The sequence below is a fragment of the Diorhabda sublineata genome, chromosome 4 (genome assembly GCF_026230105.1).
Source record: "Diorhabda sublineata isolate icDioSubl1.1 chromosome 4, icDioSubl1.1, whole genome shotgun sequence".
NCBI lineage: Eukaryota > Metazoa > Arthropoda > Insecta > Coleoptera > Chrysomelidae > Diorhabda > Diorhabda sublineata.
This window is the reverse complement of record NC_079477.1, coordinates 23,009,449-23,028,076: the sequence shown is the minus strand read 5'-3', so window position 1 is coordinate 23,028,076 and position 18,628 is coordinate 23,009,449. Positions and strand designations below refer to the sequence as shown.

Genomic DNA, 18,628 nt, shown 5'->3' with positions numbered 1-18,628 from the left:
CATCTCAATAGTTCTAAAGAACCTCGACGTACAGATCTGGGGCTTTTACATTCGTTCTTAATGTTTATTTTTGACTCTACCACTATATTAACTAGTAATTTATATATATCATCATGTCTAAATGATTTTTACATTTCTTTTAGTGAATAATAGAAGATTTTTTCTATTGTCAATTATATCTATATTAATTAAATATTTATAGATAGTAGAAGGAATATGTATATAAAATCTTTGTTTGTCTTATGTAAGGTAAAGATCAATATCATTGAGTGAATCCATCGTATTAAGTTGCCATAAAAGCCATTATCGTTTCCTCAAATCGTTTTAATGGTCTTACTTAGTTCTGTTTAGTTTATTGACCCGAGTTCTATCTTTCTTTTAATATTAGATTGTTGCATAACTTGTTATGCTTCTCGGGCGCAATTAAACGAGTTGTTTTAATTGTTAATGACCCCCATTATTTACGCCATATCGTTTTTAAGCTCGTTATAGAAGACTTATACAAACTAAATATTCAATATAAATGATTTTAGCGTGTATTGTACATATACCTAAACTTCGCAGTCGATTTGTAATACCTTAATAAACAATTTAATGAAGTCGACGTTGTGGGATTATTATCACTCATCTGGTATAAACAAACGTGCTCTGCGCGCTCTTTTCATGACTTACGATTACCAACGTTCCAGTCTTCGCGGTCTAAAACAGTGACGTGTTTAATTGAAGTTCCTTCAAGCATAACGTTTACTACGGTATGTAGCTAGCTTCTTTTAGTGATTTTCCGCGGCGTTTTGTTATACTTTTAGATGTTTCGACTTGAATATTTCATATTTATAATTTTCCTCCTATAAATCATCCCTTATGACAAAAAATTACTTACATACTTTAACTCATACTCCAAAATCTACCTGCTACAAAATTAAAAAAAGTTTTTTTGGCTATACCTCGGTTAATTATCAAGAAAATTAGTCGCACAAAACGTAGATTTATAGGGAATTTTATAACCTATAAATTTATAATTCCTTTATCCCTCGCCCTCTATTTATTAAACGGTAAATGGTTCGAAAATGGTATCAGTCGTATGTAAAACTACGATTTGTGAGGTTATATATCAGTTGTTTTAGCTTCTTTCCGCGGCATTCCAGTATCTAAAACGATTTTAACTTAATACCAATATACAATAATAGTGTGTATGTGAGATTTTGTGCAGTATAGGGAACCACCTCTGCAATAAGATCACAATAAATCCCACAACCTTCTAAGTTCGTTATTGACTTCGGTTTTAAGAAACACTAGGTAAGTTATTCATTTGTCTGTCGGAAATATTTCGATTTTGCTTTTATTCTTCAACTGTTTTTTGTGACTGGCTAGAGAAATGTCAATTCGTTGAGGTACAACGGGGAAAAGCAGAAGAAGCTTATAGCTAGGACCCAGTCATTTTCACTTTTGAGGAAAACTCATTAACCCAACGGGTGCATGACAATCACCATAACTTTTCAGGAATCAGTGTTTTAGAGTTAAAAGTAAGTATAATTTGTAGAATTTTCCATCAAATGAAAGCTAAAGATTTGCCTCAAATATTCTCAACATCGAAAAAAGATCTGTGACTATACAGGTTCCCAATCATTCACTACATTCTTTCCTTCGACTGTCTTCTTAATGTCTTAACAGCATGCAATTAACTTAATCCTCTCCGAAATATCTAGTAGACGTTTTAGGATAAACCAACATACCTACATTCCTCTACCTTCTCAATTGCTTAATAGCACTCACTTCTATTCCTTACTTGCATGAATCCACACAAGACGTTTTGGATCGGAGAGGAATTCAATCTTTCTTGAAATAGCGAAGCGAACAGATATTGAACGCCTAGGTTTCAGCGGAGCTACGCTGATTCTAGAAATTCGGCACACGCTACTTTGTTTAATTTTGTTTTATATATATATATATATATATATATATATATATATATATATATATATATATATATATATATATATATATATATATATATCAAAAATTACATGAAGAAATTGTGAAAACTAACAATACAATTAAATAACTCAATTCACCAATTTGCTTTTTAAAAACAATTTATTTAGCCGACTGAGGATTTAATACTTTAAAGTTACACTAATCTGACTGGCGTACTAGATGAATATCAAATTGAATGAACCCAGTATTAGTTTCTTTATATATTAGTTCTTATCGTATACAATAATAATTATAAAATTAGATAGTAAATATATTTATGGTTCATTATAGTCACATTAACAATAATTAGATAATAAATACGATACCTTAATGGGGTTTAAGTGGAATCTATAAAACTGACAGAAAGACTAAACACAGACAAATTTATAGCAGCGATAACTTTATGAGGTTTTTTCTTTAATCTTGAGTACTTAATATTTTTTTTTGTTTTCTAGGGTTTCTAGATCTTAAAAATGATATATTCTGCTTATTTAATATTATATTTGTGATTTTTGTTACTATTTTTTTTATTTATATATAACATATAGATCTCATTTTGAAGTAACCTGTATGCGTCAATTATTTTTATAAATTTGAGTCTGTTTTGCTAATATACTATTTTTAGCGTACCCAATTTTCAATATCGTATTCAGTTTATCTTTCATCCCTTATTGCAATCCCACTAACCTAAATGTCAAAGACCCCTATTCATCGCTCATCGAAAATTACCTGGAAATCAAAAAAGAAAAACAAATATGATCGAAGGCGGCGCGGTAGTCGGCGGAGTGCGGCGGGAAACAAAAACGCATCGCGGCGCGTGTCCGTCGGGGGGAAGGAGGGTACACGAATCAGAGGCGGCGCTTAAATTTCCAACCTCCTTGACACGCTGCTACGAAACAGCATCGGAAAGAGCAGGAGCAACTAGTTGGCCGTACATTGACGTTATGCTGTTTCTGTTCTGGCATAGCGCGGCTGATGGGAGAATTGTTGCTTCTCTCTACCTTGTCTACCTGTAAACGGTGTAAGCGGCGTTGTCAGATCGATTTACCGGAAATATATCATCATATTTTTTTCAAATCAAATTGAACAGTTTGATAAAACAAATTATTATCGTACAAATTCTATTCTGAAAGTAGTAGCACAAAATTATTAATCCCTGAAAATAATTAAATCGATTAAAATTTCTTAAAATAGCATTTTTTCGCATCTATATACTACTGCCGGCTAGTTTTCTAGTTTTCTTACGTTTCCAAGAACTTCTGGACGGGTATACTGTTCAACTCCTGCATAATAGCCTGTTGGACCACCTCTATCGAGCAGTGACGCTTCCTCGTGAGCCTGGTGGGGTCAAAAAGATCCTACCAGATCGTTTTCCGGTCTCTGGTCTCCTCTGACAACACTCGCGACACCACTTTCCTCATAACTGAATTTTATTTTATGATATTTTAAACATGGGCTTGAGGAATGTTGAATTTTTTGTTCCGTTAGACTTGTTGGTCAAAGGACCTCCAAAGCTGTCATCGTCTTGCACTCTATCTGCTACTAGCAGCTTGCGCCACTCACAAACACCCGCTCTAGCCACCGCAGCATCACTATAGGTCTCTTTAGTCCAATCGTGAGTCTTTTTGCTCGTTTTACCAAGCGATGAACTCTCTGGAACTAATTGCCGAGTTTTAGTCCGCACATTCTTTCAGAAAAAAAATTTGGAGGCTACAATTTACATTACAACGTTCAATTTGTAAAAATTACAAATTAAATTTGATCTAACATATCCATCACGAATTCGAAATCCTGACTCGACTTCTAATCAGAAAAAAATGAGTTTTGAAAATAAATTTTTTTAACCAATTGACTTTGTCAACTTTCAACAACTGATATATCCTTTTTACTTCTTGTATATTCCAATATGAATTGAAAATTGTTGAATTTGGATAGGAAACTCTAAAAATTGGAAAATGAAATTGGTTAGATCGGTGCCGATAATCGAAAATGTCTGATGATGATCCTACGACGCTAGCACATATCTATCGGCGTGTTGAGACAGGTATTTCGATTAAAAGGAAGTCAGGATCATGCAGAAAATCACCAAAGTCTTAAAAAAACTTTGGTTAAAGCGAGAGAGAGTTAAAACTGGGAGACTATGAAAAAATTTAGAATCGATAAGAAATATTCTAAAGTGACAGAATGTAGTCTACAAATCAAGAAAACCAACACCCAAACGTTCAGAAAGGTATAAAACAAAATTTAGAAGTCTCAGTTTGCGAAAATTGGGGAAAAATTTAGAATCGATAAGAAATATTGAAGAGATATTCTAAAGTGACAGAATGTAGTCTAAAAATCAAGAAAATCGCCACCCAAACGTTCAGAAAAGTATAAAACAAAACTTAGAAGTCTCAGTTTGCGAAAATTGAGGAAAAAATTTAGAATCGTTAAGAAATATTGAAGAAATACTCTAAAGTGACAGAATGTAGTCTACAAATCAAGAAAACCAACACCCAAACGTTCAGAAAGGTATAAAACAAAATTTAGAAGTCTCAGTTTGCGAAAATTGGGGAAAAAATTTAGAATCGATAAGAAATATTGAAGAAATATTCTAAAGTGACAGAATGTAGTCTAAAAATCAAGAAAATCGCCACCCAAACGTTCAGAAAAGTAAATACAAAACTCTCAATAAAAACTAGTTTTCGCCCGTTGAAGTTTTGGAAATCATTATCGACGAAGAATCAAATTTCACTTTTGATGGATGTAAATCGGCAAATTATAAGATCTATTATTATCCGAAAGGTTAGAAAGTAAGTTCAGAAGTGTTATTTCAAAAAGAAATGACAAGTTCAACTGGAAAGTGTTGGTATGGTCAGCGAAATCTTCTGTAACGGTCAAAATATATCTGTTTGAAACAGTTCACATTGAAATAGCATTCTGAAGGAAATTTTGTGGGCAATTTTGAAAAATATAGGAATGAATTGTAAATAATTGAATGACAACAGAGAGTTTGTATGAATTTTTCGCCCTACAACCATTGGAGTGGTCTTCTTCTTCAATTCGACATTTTTCCTTACTGCTCCAGTTACTGCGAACTTTTCTTCAAACTCGGTATTTGGATCAATAGCTCAACAAGTCTGAAAAATGGTTCTGTCCTAGAAAAGTCGGCAACGCGGCTCGAGCCCGCATGCATCAGGTTGTATTGACGGTGTCAGCGGGTGGGGGTGATAGGGGCACCGCAAGAATTTCTACGTATAAATACGCATGCGTGCGTTCGGCCCCGCTTCTCTTTTACCGGAACGTCGAGTTCAATCCAACAGTCCGGGCCTAACTCGCTTAGTGTGCGGCGGTCTAATACCTCTTATACTTCCTATACGAACTCAGCTCACCAACTTTTATCCCGAATCCCGTCAAGTCTTAATCGCCTTTGCCTATTTCACTCATTCTTCCTCGGTGTATTTTTCGCTTTTATTCTCTATCAATAAATTCTTGAAATTTCTTAAAAAATATTCGTCGAGTATCAACTAGTGCAATACGTTCCTTTTTTTTAAGTACATTATTTTTAGTTTATCGTCGTTTAAAGGCAAAGACGGTATCAAGTCTTTTGTCCAAGAATTTACCGACAATCATCAATATTATATAAGGTAATCAGTGTTTGTAGACTAGTACTATCGTCAACACAAGTTGACTTGTTTTTAGACCGTCCCGTATATATTTAAAAGATAGTTTTAATTAAAAAAAAAATCGTAAGGGTTCACTCGAAGAGTCAATATTATTAGTGTTAATTTTCAAAATTAAGACAATCAGTATATAAACTTTTTTGGAATTTGAAATAAAGCACATTTACCTACGAGTTTCAATTAGTATAAAAAAACATATCTTGACTTACTTTAAATTAAAATATAATTAAATAACAAAGGTTGTGTGCAATAAATTCAGTATTAGCTTAAAGTTTTATAGTATCTAAAGATTTAGTATAAAAATTAGTGTAAAAGGACATATCTGTAAGTAAGTAAAAAGAATATATATTATATAGTCTATTTTAATTAAATAAAAATTTTATAACGCTCATTTCAATCAAAAAAAAAAAAAATTATAATCATAGTAGACAATCGTGCAATAGGAAATACCAAATAATTTTAACCAAAAGACAATCTTTTTAATCGACAATCTGATCAGTTAAGAAATCGATTCGCTCACAACTGATTCTATATTAAATTAGAATAAATACATAATAAAGAAAAATCAAAATCGATTATCTATAATCGCGTCTTGCGATATTAGCAACCACGACGTACTTTTTCAACTCTCCCGGACAATATCCCTACGTAGTTCCCTTGTGTCCTGTAATACCTTGTCCCGAGATACCTCCAGCATACGCACCTCAGCCTGCCGTACCTTGTCCTTGCGGCCAATGTGCCCCCCAGCACATGTACAATAATCATCAATTGACCGCACCGAGCACGTTAATTGTCAACCGATTTACGGAAATCAACTATTTTGACAACCCGCCACTGGCTACTTCCCCCGAAAAATTTGCCTACGAAATGGTAAGGACTATTTTTGTCTGAATTGGTGTTGTAAACCTGTTTTGTGTCTGTGAATAACGTTTTCTTTTGAAAACTGCGGTTCTACTTGTAAGTTTTATTTTTAGATGTTTTTAGAAAAAATATTTTCATTGCAAAATATTTTACTATTTCGCTACGGAAAACTCGAAAATGGCAGAGAAATTTGATTTTTTGTTCATGAAAATGCATGAATATTATTAAAAAATCTATTTTATTATATTTTGATGATATTTTTCAATGGAAAAATACTAAAACATGCATTTATTGCTTAAAATTAATTTCATGATGTGATATGAAATCATATTACGTAGATATTCTGTTTTTTTAATTTTTAATATTAAAAAAAATTGGATAAAATCTATTTTAAAGAATTTCTACAGTCATGGATTCAATTGAAACGGAATACGAGGGTCGTTGCTCAAGTTTTAAGATAGACAAATAAAAATAATTATTTATAATTGGAATTAAGTTTATTTTTTATTCAAAATCTTCTCCTTTATAAATCAAAACACTTTTGTATGCGTTTGAACCAATTGTCGAATTTTTACATTTCTCAAAAACATGTAATTTGAATGCATCAACCGCTTTTTAAGGTGTAGAAAAACTTTGACCTCGCAGCTTATTTCTGACCTGCGAGAATAAGAAGAAATCATGGGTTTCAAACAAGGATTGTCAAATTATACGAAAAAATCTTTTTGACAGCCAAAAGTTCACGCAATATTGAATGTATGCGAATGTAGCTAATGCCCAAGTATGCCCTTAAGTTTACGTACTGCATCGATATATTCTGGCACGATTTTGGACGACCTTCACAAAATTAATCCTGTAGCGAAGTGCGATCACAATTCGATTCGAAAAACCAGCAAAAACAGTGACTCGATATGGTGCTTTATCACCGAAAATCGAAGCGAGGTGGTTTAATCCACTTCGAAAGTAAACAATTCGAATAGCACTCGTATCACAACACGTTCAGCACTTCATTACGGCAATGACAGATTTGACATACTGACATCCGTGTTGCCATATCTCAAAACTAGTATAGCAACTCTCGTAAACCAAATTTTAGAATTGAAAAACTAAATATTACTCGCATTTTCATTTTTTTTTGTATTATTTTCTATAAAGTAAATCTGGCAATTGTGCCTTATCGTTCGAAGAATTGAAATAGAAATCGATGTGCCTTTTATTTTTCTCTAATTTTTGCCATCACACTTATAGCAATTTTTTGATGATTTTCTTAATTCACAACACTGAACACTAAATCTTTCCCATCGTCATATTTTTTTCTTCTTGCTAGTCAAGAGCCGGGTTTTTTTGTAAAAGCCGTACGGAAATAAGTATTTTTTTTAATACGTTCGAGGGTGTCCCCTGAATGTAAATCCAAGTGGAGGGGGGCTTCACTTCACAGCTGCCATCTTGAAAAACACGTTTTATTAAATATCTCGCGAACCGCAAATCATACGATAAAAATTGTGGAGATCATTATTGTAGATAATAGTATTTGCCATCTTTTTTATTTGAAACTTTTTTTTCTATAACGCATAGGTTTCCAATGAAATTTATAAAAAAATGTTATGCTTTACAATTCAGTTACTACCATTTTTAATTTATTTTTGACCATTAACTAAATATTTAGCAAAAACTACATTGAAAAAAATTTGGAGCGTTATAATTAAAAACCTATGCGTTGTACAAAAAAAAGTTTCAAATAAAAAAGATTGCAAACATTATTATCTACAATAATGATCTCCACAATTTTTGTCGTACGATTCGCGGTTCGCGAGATATTTAATAAAACGTGTTTTTCGAAATGGTGGCTGAAGTGAAGCCCCCTTCCCTTAAGACGCCCACTTGGATTTATATTCAGGGGAACACCCCTGAACACATTCAAAAAAATACCCGTTCCCCCACGTTTTTTTCAGAACTTACTTTTTTGGTTGGGGCTCTTGGACTAAAAGCTATTCAACCTGTTTGTAATGACTCCTTATCTATTTATGATCCATGTATTTGCACAGTTATAAACCATAGACTGCGGTATCGATTTGTTTAAAATAAATCCGATAGATTACCAAGTTTTAATGTGAACCAAAGTCTTCAACTTATTTCAATTTCTCTTTTTTGAACGTCTACCAATATTCTATTCAAATTTTTGGCTTCTAGCTCAAAATGTGTCCACGTAAGGTTCATAATGATTTGTAATATGTCCGGCTAGCCCCATTTTCGTGCTTATCATATCTTTTATCATATTTTTTTCATCCATTTTCTTGCCTCTCATAACGGTTGAAATATATTTTCAAATGTCCCATAAGTTTTGGTACATTTAATCATGTAAGTATATTTAATCGAATTTGTTTGCCGTAATTAATAAATAAAGTTAATAAACACAATTAAATGGAGGAGTCCGTGCTCAATTAAGTGTATTTTCTACATCTTCCATTAGGTCTTCGACGACTATTTAGCGTATTTTTCTAAAAATTATTTTGATGAAATGATATTTTTGACATTTTATTGACATTTTTTTTATATTCTTCCACTAAAACAACATAAACAACAATTCTTATTATAAAAAAAAACAGTTAAATGATTTATTATTTTATTTAAATTGTTAGAATTGTAGGGAAACCATTAAAGAATAAATTATTTACATTACCGAGTTGCCAGCCATTGATTTATTAATTTTCATTCCATTAAAAACCCCTCTTCGAGAAAAATTACGTGCATCCACTACAAACGTACTCTTAGTCTCGTAATCGCATCGATTTACTCGATATATACCAGAGGCTCGCCTATTACATTTACTAATTTTAGAAATAAAAATTAGTGAGTGCGTAAATATTTTTTATAGTCCGGTCAATTTAGACATTCTAAATTACATAAATTCCCATCAAGCTAAAAATCATTCCCGTGTAAGGAAAAAATTTATTCAAGGTCAAATTTCGAAAAAACGAATTTTTGCGTTAAGTTTCATCATAAAATTACCTTAGACAAAAATTGTAGATCATAAAATTATCTACAAAAAACGTATCAATATTTATTTTTTTACGAGACACTGTTAAAAAAAAGCTGTGAAATTTAATCAACCAAGTCGTGACTCCTAAATTGTGGGACGTAATCATCTTTTATTAACTGAGGCATTAGAAGACTTTCGAGTATAATTTTGACGATAATTTTCATGTCTTGTTGATGAAGATTTCCGATTTTTAAAAGTCCAAAGCTCGCTCGATACCTACATTAATTAATATCTTCAAACAACGTTCAACACAAGCAAATTTACTTTCAATTAAAAGTTTAGCACAAATAAAATAATATTCCGACAGTAAAACAGCAGATATAAAGCCCTAGCAACGCACATAATTGAATAGGAGACAGATGTTGTCTAAAGGTTACAATAAATTAAGGGACTGGGTTTCATTTCACCTGATATTTTAATAGTTTTAACGTTAGTATATTTGCAACACACGATTACGGAAGACATTAGGGTGAATCAGTTAAGATGGTACGGACATGTCCAAAGAATGCCTGAAGACCGCATACCCAAACAAATTTTAAATTGGGCACCACAAGGAAGAAGAAAGAGAGGAAGACCAAGATTAAGTTGGAGAGAAGGTATCGAGAAGGATATTCGAGAGAGAGGATTGGAAGAAGATCTTTGGGAAGATCGAGAAAAATGGAAACTGGGAATCGGAAGACGGCGAATTTTGAATTGTTATATCTCAAAAACGGTGGGTCGTAGGAGAAACAGTATTCATACGTTTTTTGTAGATAATTTTATGATTTACAACTTTTGTATGAAGTATTTTTATGATAAAATATATATAAAATACACGCGAATGATGTGGAATTTTCAAATTTTATTTTTAATTATATTTTAAATAATTCTTTCTTATTTTTTTGGTCTAATTTGACCGGACTATCAGTGTTTAGTTTCATAAGGGAAGGTATTTAATTTTATACATTAAAGTTACTTTTTTTTATATCAAAAAAACAATTATTCAATGTGAATTGCATGAATGACACGTTCCTTGATCTATTCGGTACCACAGTCGAATTTTCTTCTGTTGAAATAATATTTCTTCCTACTTGGTCACAAATGCAGGACCACCACACGTTCTAAACACTTTATTAACTATTTCTGACATTTGTGCTACGGATTCATCAACATACCTTTCAGCGCTCGTTGATGACTTCCAATCGCCATGTTTCTTTAGTGTCATCAAGTCTCACCCAGATTTAACTGTACTGCTGGACAGTTCGGTAAAGCTCACCACATTTTTCTGTAACTACAAATCTCCCGTTTCACAATTAATACCGTTCCAGAATCTTCAATATCATCTAAAGTTACCTGGTTGATTTCACTAATTCGATAAGCTCCTGCAATCCCAAATACAACAACAACCTTTGCCATCAAATAAACTTCAGATTCACGTAGTTTCAATACCTGTTGAAAGTGTAGGTTTACAAGCCTTTCCCAACCCTCTTTGGGGTTTCGTCCACTTCAGGATTCCAAAAGAGTACGTTAAAGCAGACGTGGCATAGGTGTTGGTTGCCTGGACTAAGTTGCATGCATTTAATTCGGACTCCATTCTTTTGGTGTATTGATTCTGGATTCTAATTTTCGCGTGGTTTTGGTCCAATAACTTGGCCTGTTAAAATCCTAGTTGCACATTTCCGTTCAATGTCTTTCTTGATATGTAGAGTCTTGCATATAATTTGATTTTGACATAGTTTCCCAGCTCTTCGTCTGTTTTTCTTCAGAAAATTTTGGTATTCAGTTAGTTTTTTCTTTCATTCTGACATACTATATACTGTAAAGAAACGATAATCCTCACCATTCTACAAATATTTTGATTGAATTTACTTCAATTCACATAAAACGAAATTTTTGAGATGTAGATTTTTGTCTTTTAATGTTTTAATGAATCTAAAATCTAGATGAAGAATATATAAAGTTCCGTACATTGCAAGCTCTCACGATTAGTCTGTCATGATGCTTTGATTGTAGAAATTCCTATGTAGAGAGCGACGGAAAAAAGTAAACAAAATACAAGATAAATATTTCAAAGAAATTGTTTAATGATTTTTCATGTTATTTAACATAGTAAAAAAATTTTAAAATTAAACTAAACAGGATTAAAAGGGAAATAAGTATTTATTTGTTGAATTAGAAATTTTCTATTCATCCCTCGTATATCGAGAAGAAGTGACAGTGACATTTTAAAGGGAAGAGAAAATATGCTGCAACTTCACGTGAAATTAAATAACCTTCTTCTAACAACATCTTTGAAATTCTTTGCCTCTTAAGATGTATGTCTATAGTGGCCGACCAGTTTCCTGCAACAAACAGCTTATTTTCCAAATTGATTTTCTTTGGTATTCTTTGTGGCTCCATTTTCCCATCCTGTTATCCAAACATGTGTCACTATTGGTCCTTTTTGATGTTATTTTCTATGTACAACCATGATTTAAATACAAAGTATCCCTAAAAAATTGACGCAAATTATCAAATAATTTGATGATTACCATCAGAAGATACGATTTATCGAGGAAAACATGTCTAAGAAGTAAAAAAGTCATATATTTATTTAGTTGTACGATGATGGTCCCAGAAACAAAAAAAAAATTTGGAAAAAAATAGATTTATTTTACAACGCAATCTCGATTTAGGCCATAGACTTTTCCCAGCTATGTTATAAGAAGTCTGGGACCAGGAAATAATACGAAAGGGCTGAATCCGGCGAATAGGGAGCATGAAGTAGCAATTCAAACTTCAATTCAGTGATTTTGGCCATTTCAATAACGGATTTATGAGCTGGAGCTCTGTTTGATCAAACAACACATATTTTTTAGCCAAATGCAGCCGTTTCTGCTTGATTTCTTTGCTACAACGTTACAATAAGCTCGTATAATACTCGTCGTTGATAGTTTTTCCGTTTTCAAGTTGGTCAATGAAAATTATCTCACGCTCATACCAATAAACCGACGCCATGATCTTATCTAGAGATGGAATGGTTTTTACCTTCTTTAGAGCCGGTGATGAATCCAAGTTCCATCCATGGTAATAGAATATAAAAATTCGGCGTAATTTTGTGAAACGTTGCCAAACACTCGATGGAAACATCTTCACAACGTTGTTTTTGTTTCATTGTGAGCAAACGCGGCACCCATCTTGCACACAGGTTTCTCATATCCAAATTTTCAATTAATATGCAATGTACCGCACTTTTTGAAATGCCTACTATGTCTGCTAGCTCGCGCACTTTCAGTCGACGATCATCCAGCACCGCTTTAGGATTATCTTCAACATTTCTGGAATCGTCACCTAATTTGGTCAACCACTGCGTTGCTGGTCGTCATAGATCGTCCAGTCTCGTTTAAACTTTGCTACCAAATATTTTACTGTTGTTAACGAAGGATCAGTCTCACCCAGAGTCTCACAGACTTACTTAGATCCATGTCTGAGTCTCTTCCTAGTTTTCATATTTTTAAAGAAATCTTACCTGAAAGTTTTTTTCTAAATGGTTCTTTAAGAAAAAATCTACAGAGGTATAAAGTTTTTGTGTGGAGATCACTGTAATATATTTTCCTTATTCCACAATTTTTTAATTGCATTGTAACTTTTCCATATAATACCACACAAAATGCTATTTTTCCACAATATGTAAGTAATACCCGCTCTAAACTCTTGCGAGACGTCTCCTGAAGCCTTCTGATACGAATTTGGCATTTGGAGACGAGGAAATTGAACCGTAGCCCACTGGCTAGGGATCAATTTTTATTAACACGTTAAGCTGAAAAAAATTGATTTGTATAACAAGGAAATGGATATAGGATAGGATATTGCTTGTCTGTCGTTGCTGCCCGAACAAAAGCTGCTACTTCAATTACAGAAACCATGATTTTGACGTATAATTATTGAAAATCTGCCGTGGTAAAGTCCCCATCAAGTTTATGGTGTGAATATTTCATAGAGTAAGACATAGATATTTTCCAAGTATCCTAAACTTTCAGCATAAATGCATTTTGTGTAATTTCGTATTTTCATCAATGTTTTGGCACTGAATTAACCAAAAATTCAAGTTAATAACTTCTGTAATTTCATTAATAATTTATAAAACATTTCGTTAATTAAATATTTTCACTATTCAACAAATGTTATTAACATTAGAGTCAATATTAGTTTCTAATAGGCACTTCTTTTCATAATATCGTTGTGTAATCGATTTCAAATCTATATTAACCACATCTTCTGTTTCTATAAACCAACTTCCTCCAGTTATAATGGAGAACAAAAAAACCTTCTAATAGACCTATTAACATTATCAAATAAACACCATCGTAGAACTCACTCTCAATTTCTGTTACATCGAAATTTTTATTTACCAACGACTTTTTGTTAAACTGTTTCGTGTATCAATCTCCCGTTTGCCTTTTGAACTACTACGACTTCAACTGAAACGTGTTCTGGTAAACTCACCGGAGGTCTAAAGTGCCTTGGTAGAGCTTCCAGTAGATGACTTAAAGCAACTTTATTTTTAGAATGAATTGATTCTACGTTCTATTTATTGTGGGATCATTTTTGAATGCCCAATACTCTATTAAAATGGTCAAGGAAGTTCATTAATTTCTGTTTCTGTCTCTTCTCCGATTGAGTCACTTCAGTTTCAGTTTTTCAAGATGCTTTTGCAGTATTTACGATCGTATACATCCTCTGATATATGTCGGAAATGACGAAAATACTTCTTTTTAAAAACGACGATTCTCGATACTGCCCAAAGCTTGTTTTTAAAAATATATCTACATTCTTTTTAGATATTTCATTTATCATTAGTAGACATAGTTTCATCATCTACTTCATTCACACACGTAGACAATTTTATTTTATTTTCAACATTGAAAAATAAAATTTAGACAATATAAATTAGCTGTTGTACATTTTTTTTTTTCGAAAAGTTAGTCGCAGCAAACGGTAAAAAATTGTGCCGGATATTCTATAAAAGTACAACAAAACATGATTTTACATCATACGAAATAATACAATAATGATTTTCGCTACTACCATCCCTGTTTTATAGCCATCGTAAATAAAAACAAATTATATAAAATCCGCAGTTCAAATATGAACCCAATTTACCGTGTCAGATTTAATTAATTCCGGCTGTGACGAAATATGCGGTAAATATTGCAAACTGATAATTAAAAGTAAAAAAAAGAAGACTTGTAATGATTGTTCGTGGAAAAAATGGATATCACTGTAATGAAATTTTCATCTTCTTCGCTTTATGATCGCCTGGAAATATGTGACGCACAAAACAAGAACAGATCTTCTTCCCTAAATTTTTGTGTGCCAATCGTGACCTGGTTGTTAGTCGCCGACTTTTTGACAGTTCAATCAACCTCAGTTATTTCTAAGTCGTCGCTAAAAGGTGTCTTGCACGCAGCATTTAATTCCGATAAAATAATGAACCATCTTATTGAATAGCTAGAAAATTCCACGGCAGAATGTATATAACTGGAATTCTGGATAGAATAGAAGAAAAATAACTAATTAAGTAACTAGAAAGGAGGTTAAACATCATTACGAAGACTACAACCCTTTATTAATATCAACAACGATACAATTTTGAAAACAACCTTGTAGTAGAGCCAAAAGAGAGGGAATACTATTTAGAGAGTGTGTCCATGTTGTAGCCATGCATCAGCTCGAGGAAGTTTCCACTTTGATATTGGTTCTAGGAAGACATAGAAACTACAAGAAACCCAAATTTATTGAACAACTAGTTCTGAATTCAATTTTGGAAAAGTAAGAGGACGAAGACATAAGAATAGTATGTGAAAACTGTTAAGATCAACGGTCTTTTTCATTAATTTTTTGTTTTAAATTACATTTTCAAAGATAGATAGAAATAACTGGAATTCTGGATAGAATAGAAGAAAAATAACTAATTAAGTAACTAAAAATGGGGTTAAACATCATTACGAAGACTACAACCCTTTATTAATATCAACAACGATACAATTTTGATAAAAAAGGAAGAAAAGCTTGTAGTAGAGCCAAAAAGAGAGGGAATACTATTTGGAGAGTGTGTACAAAAGAGGAGTAAGCGTGCATTAGCTAGAGGAAGTTTCCACAATGGTTCCATGAAGACATGGAAACTTGAACTATCTTCGAACTCGATTCTGAGAAAGTAAGATAAGAAGGGCATAAGAATATTACGATTATCGGTTATTTTTCATTGTTTTTTTTTTTATTATAAATTACATTTATTTTCTTAGAATATAACATAACAACACTCGAGTTGAAAAGTTAAAAAATCGCAAATTCACTTAAAATTTTCCATCGTATTTTTATGTCAAATAAACAGATCAATGACTCAAATATAATTTGTTGGAGAACCGTTTTCTTTTTCGTGAAAACCGTAGTCATTGTTCAAACATCGCAGTAACACACAAATCCATTTATTCTTTCTTGTTATGTCGAACAGAATTCTGGAATTTTTCATCCTTTGTGTATCCACAAACTTTTCTTATTGAGATACACACATACATACACACACACAAGACGTTTCCCGCCCCAAAATTCCTCTCCAGGATCGGTTTCACGACGCTTCTATTGGAAAAATATTCCTGATAAAGATTAGAAACGTATTTTGATCTAAATTCACTTCTATACACCTCGAAATTTAATACTTTTACACGTATCAACCCCTGTGGTTACTTTAATCTTCAATTATTATATTTATTCAAGATTAGTTTCTAATAATCAACCGTAGGACATGCTTCAGGACGTAACTTTGTGAAAAACTTCACCTCAACCTGTAAAAGCAATTGGGACAAAACACCATACAAGAAATACCATTAAATGGTATACGGATTGATCAAAAACAACAGACTGAACTGGAATAGGATTGTACGGAGCCCCAAATCAAACATTCTGGAAACCTGGGCAACACATAAAGTATTTTTCAAGCAGAAATGTATGCAATTGAAAAATGTGTTCAGTTCAGTCTAAAGAGGAACCATCCAGCTATTAGAGCTCTAAGCTCCAATATCATAAAATCCAAACTCGTTGGGCAACGAAAAGAAATAAAATAGCTTGCTTGCTAAAGCGAGGGCAGACGAGCCCTTCGTGGGACCCGAACCCTTCTATTGTATCAACTACAGAATAATGGAAAAAGCAATGGAGAAGAAGGTAGATAAGAGCAAAACCAATTATTGGGACAACCTACAAGGGCTACCACAGGTAAATACTCTTCTGGAAAACTATAACCAGAGTAGATCTGCTGCTTGTATTAACCTAAATACGAACAATCTACGAATACTAACAGGATTTCTTTTGGGACGCTTCAACAAACACCTGAAAACGCTAGACCTTGCAGATAATCCAGCGTGCAGATTTTGTTGTACAAAGAACGAAACCTCTATCCACATTCTCCATCCACAAGTCCAGAGCACTACACCTGGATGCGTATGAAATAGAAGAAGAAGATCTCTGGCAGTTGAAGCCATCCCACATTCCAGACTTTTTAAAAGGATTGATGGATCAGCTGTAGCTGCTTCAGTACCGCAGCAAGAAAAGGGGACGTCGCGATGTATATGAGACCCCAAATCCATCATTTTCATCAAAAATATTGTGTGACGATGAACTATTTATTATCGATAGATAGATACTTAGATCACAAAGTAGTTAGAGCCGATTCTGACAGATAAATATCATTTGCAACGGCATTTGTTTTATATAGATAAAAGCTTAGACTCAAATCAAACGTTTCAAATGATATATTAATGTTATTTTTCGTTTTGGTAAATAAAAACTAAGATTTTTGATAACAAATCTTGTATAAATGTACAAAAAATACGAAATAAACCGATAATGATCAGATATTTGTATTTCTACGAAATCTAGAACTTATTTTATGTTATTGTTAAATCGTAAACATTTCAAAGTTGTAGTTATTTTGTTTGATTTGATTTAATTTCAAAGTGGTAAAATGTTCTTCTAAATACGAATATATTCATTCTTCTCTTTAATTCTCTTCACATAATCTTTTTCATGATCTTCCTAGTAGTCTCCGTATGTTTGGTTTTTGTTTCTTTGCCCATTTGGTCCATCTGTTCCATGATTGTCCATCTCCAAGCTATTTTACATTCTGCATTTCTTCTCACCACATCCTGAATTCCTAATTTTTCATTAATATCTGGATTTATCTATTTCTACTCTAATCGTTAACGTTTTCTTTCTATAGTTGTCATTTTTTGTTGATGTTAGTATGCATTGTTAGTTCTGCAATTGTCTGCGAATGACATCTTTCATTTTCTTACTTGCCGTCATCCTTTTGACGCTTCGTATGATTTGTTACATGATAATATTGAATAATATAGGACTAAATTATTTGTCTTTTCGTCATCTCTAGATTATAATCCGTATTTTTTACAGTCTGGTTATAATTCTGTCTTGAATTTAATACTTTGCTCAGTCTTGCACTGTTATATGCTTTACTGACATCACCAAAACACATAAATAATTAAAAATGGACTTGTATATGTTTCTTTTTGATTCATTCACAGCCAAATTGCTAATTTAGTCATTTGTCGTTAACATACATTTATTGACATCACCTGTATGTGGATTTGTTTGTAACTGTCATTTCCACTGAGATTAAGTGGTTTATTACTGTTAGTATATCCCACCACCTTAATTGCGTTCGTTAGGCATCAGCCTCCGGATTCGCTGGTCGTTCAAGCTGTAAAAAAACTTTCTCTTTACATCGAATTTTACAATTGTCTGCCATCTGTGGAAGATTTACAATACTAATGACAATAAATCGAATATGTACCTAAACCTAAAACCACCATCAAAATGAAAATAAACTGTAGTAGTAACCTTAAAATTATAACCTGTGTGCAGAGGAAATATAAAAATAATATTTAAGTTTTGCTTTGCCTTCTATATATACAAACGGAGCTTGTTTACGAAAACTGAATGTAAACAAGCATAGTAGCTGGTTTTCAGTTTATGTTACCCCAGGGAAAGCCAAGTCAGTGGACTGTATACGAAAACTAAGCAAGTATTAACTCCAGCTCTTATTTAACAATTATTTTCATAT

The 18,628-nt window shown here is 32.7% G+C and overlaps 1 protein-coding gene across 6 annotated transcripts in view; it reads left to right on the top strand.

The window, feature by feature from the left end:
• Window positions 1-18,628, top strand: part of LOC130443402 (polypyrimidine tract-binding protein 2) — a 431,147-nt gene that overhangs the window by 272,678 nt on the left and 139,841 nt on the right. The window contains exon 1 of one of the 6 annotated variants that reach the window (XM_056777993.1): window positions 5,272-6,506. The exons of 4 other annotated variants lie outside the window; for them this stretch is intronic. In XM_056777993.1, coding sequence (XP_056633971.1) covers window positions 6,387-6,506 — 120 coding nt within the window. In that variant the 5' untranslated portion in view covers window positions 5,272-6,386. Of the gene's footprint in view, window positions 1-5,271; window positions 6,507-18,628 lie in introns of those variants that run through there. One more of the 6 variants, XM_056777991.1, reaches the window with a different exon arrangement.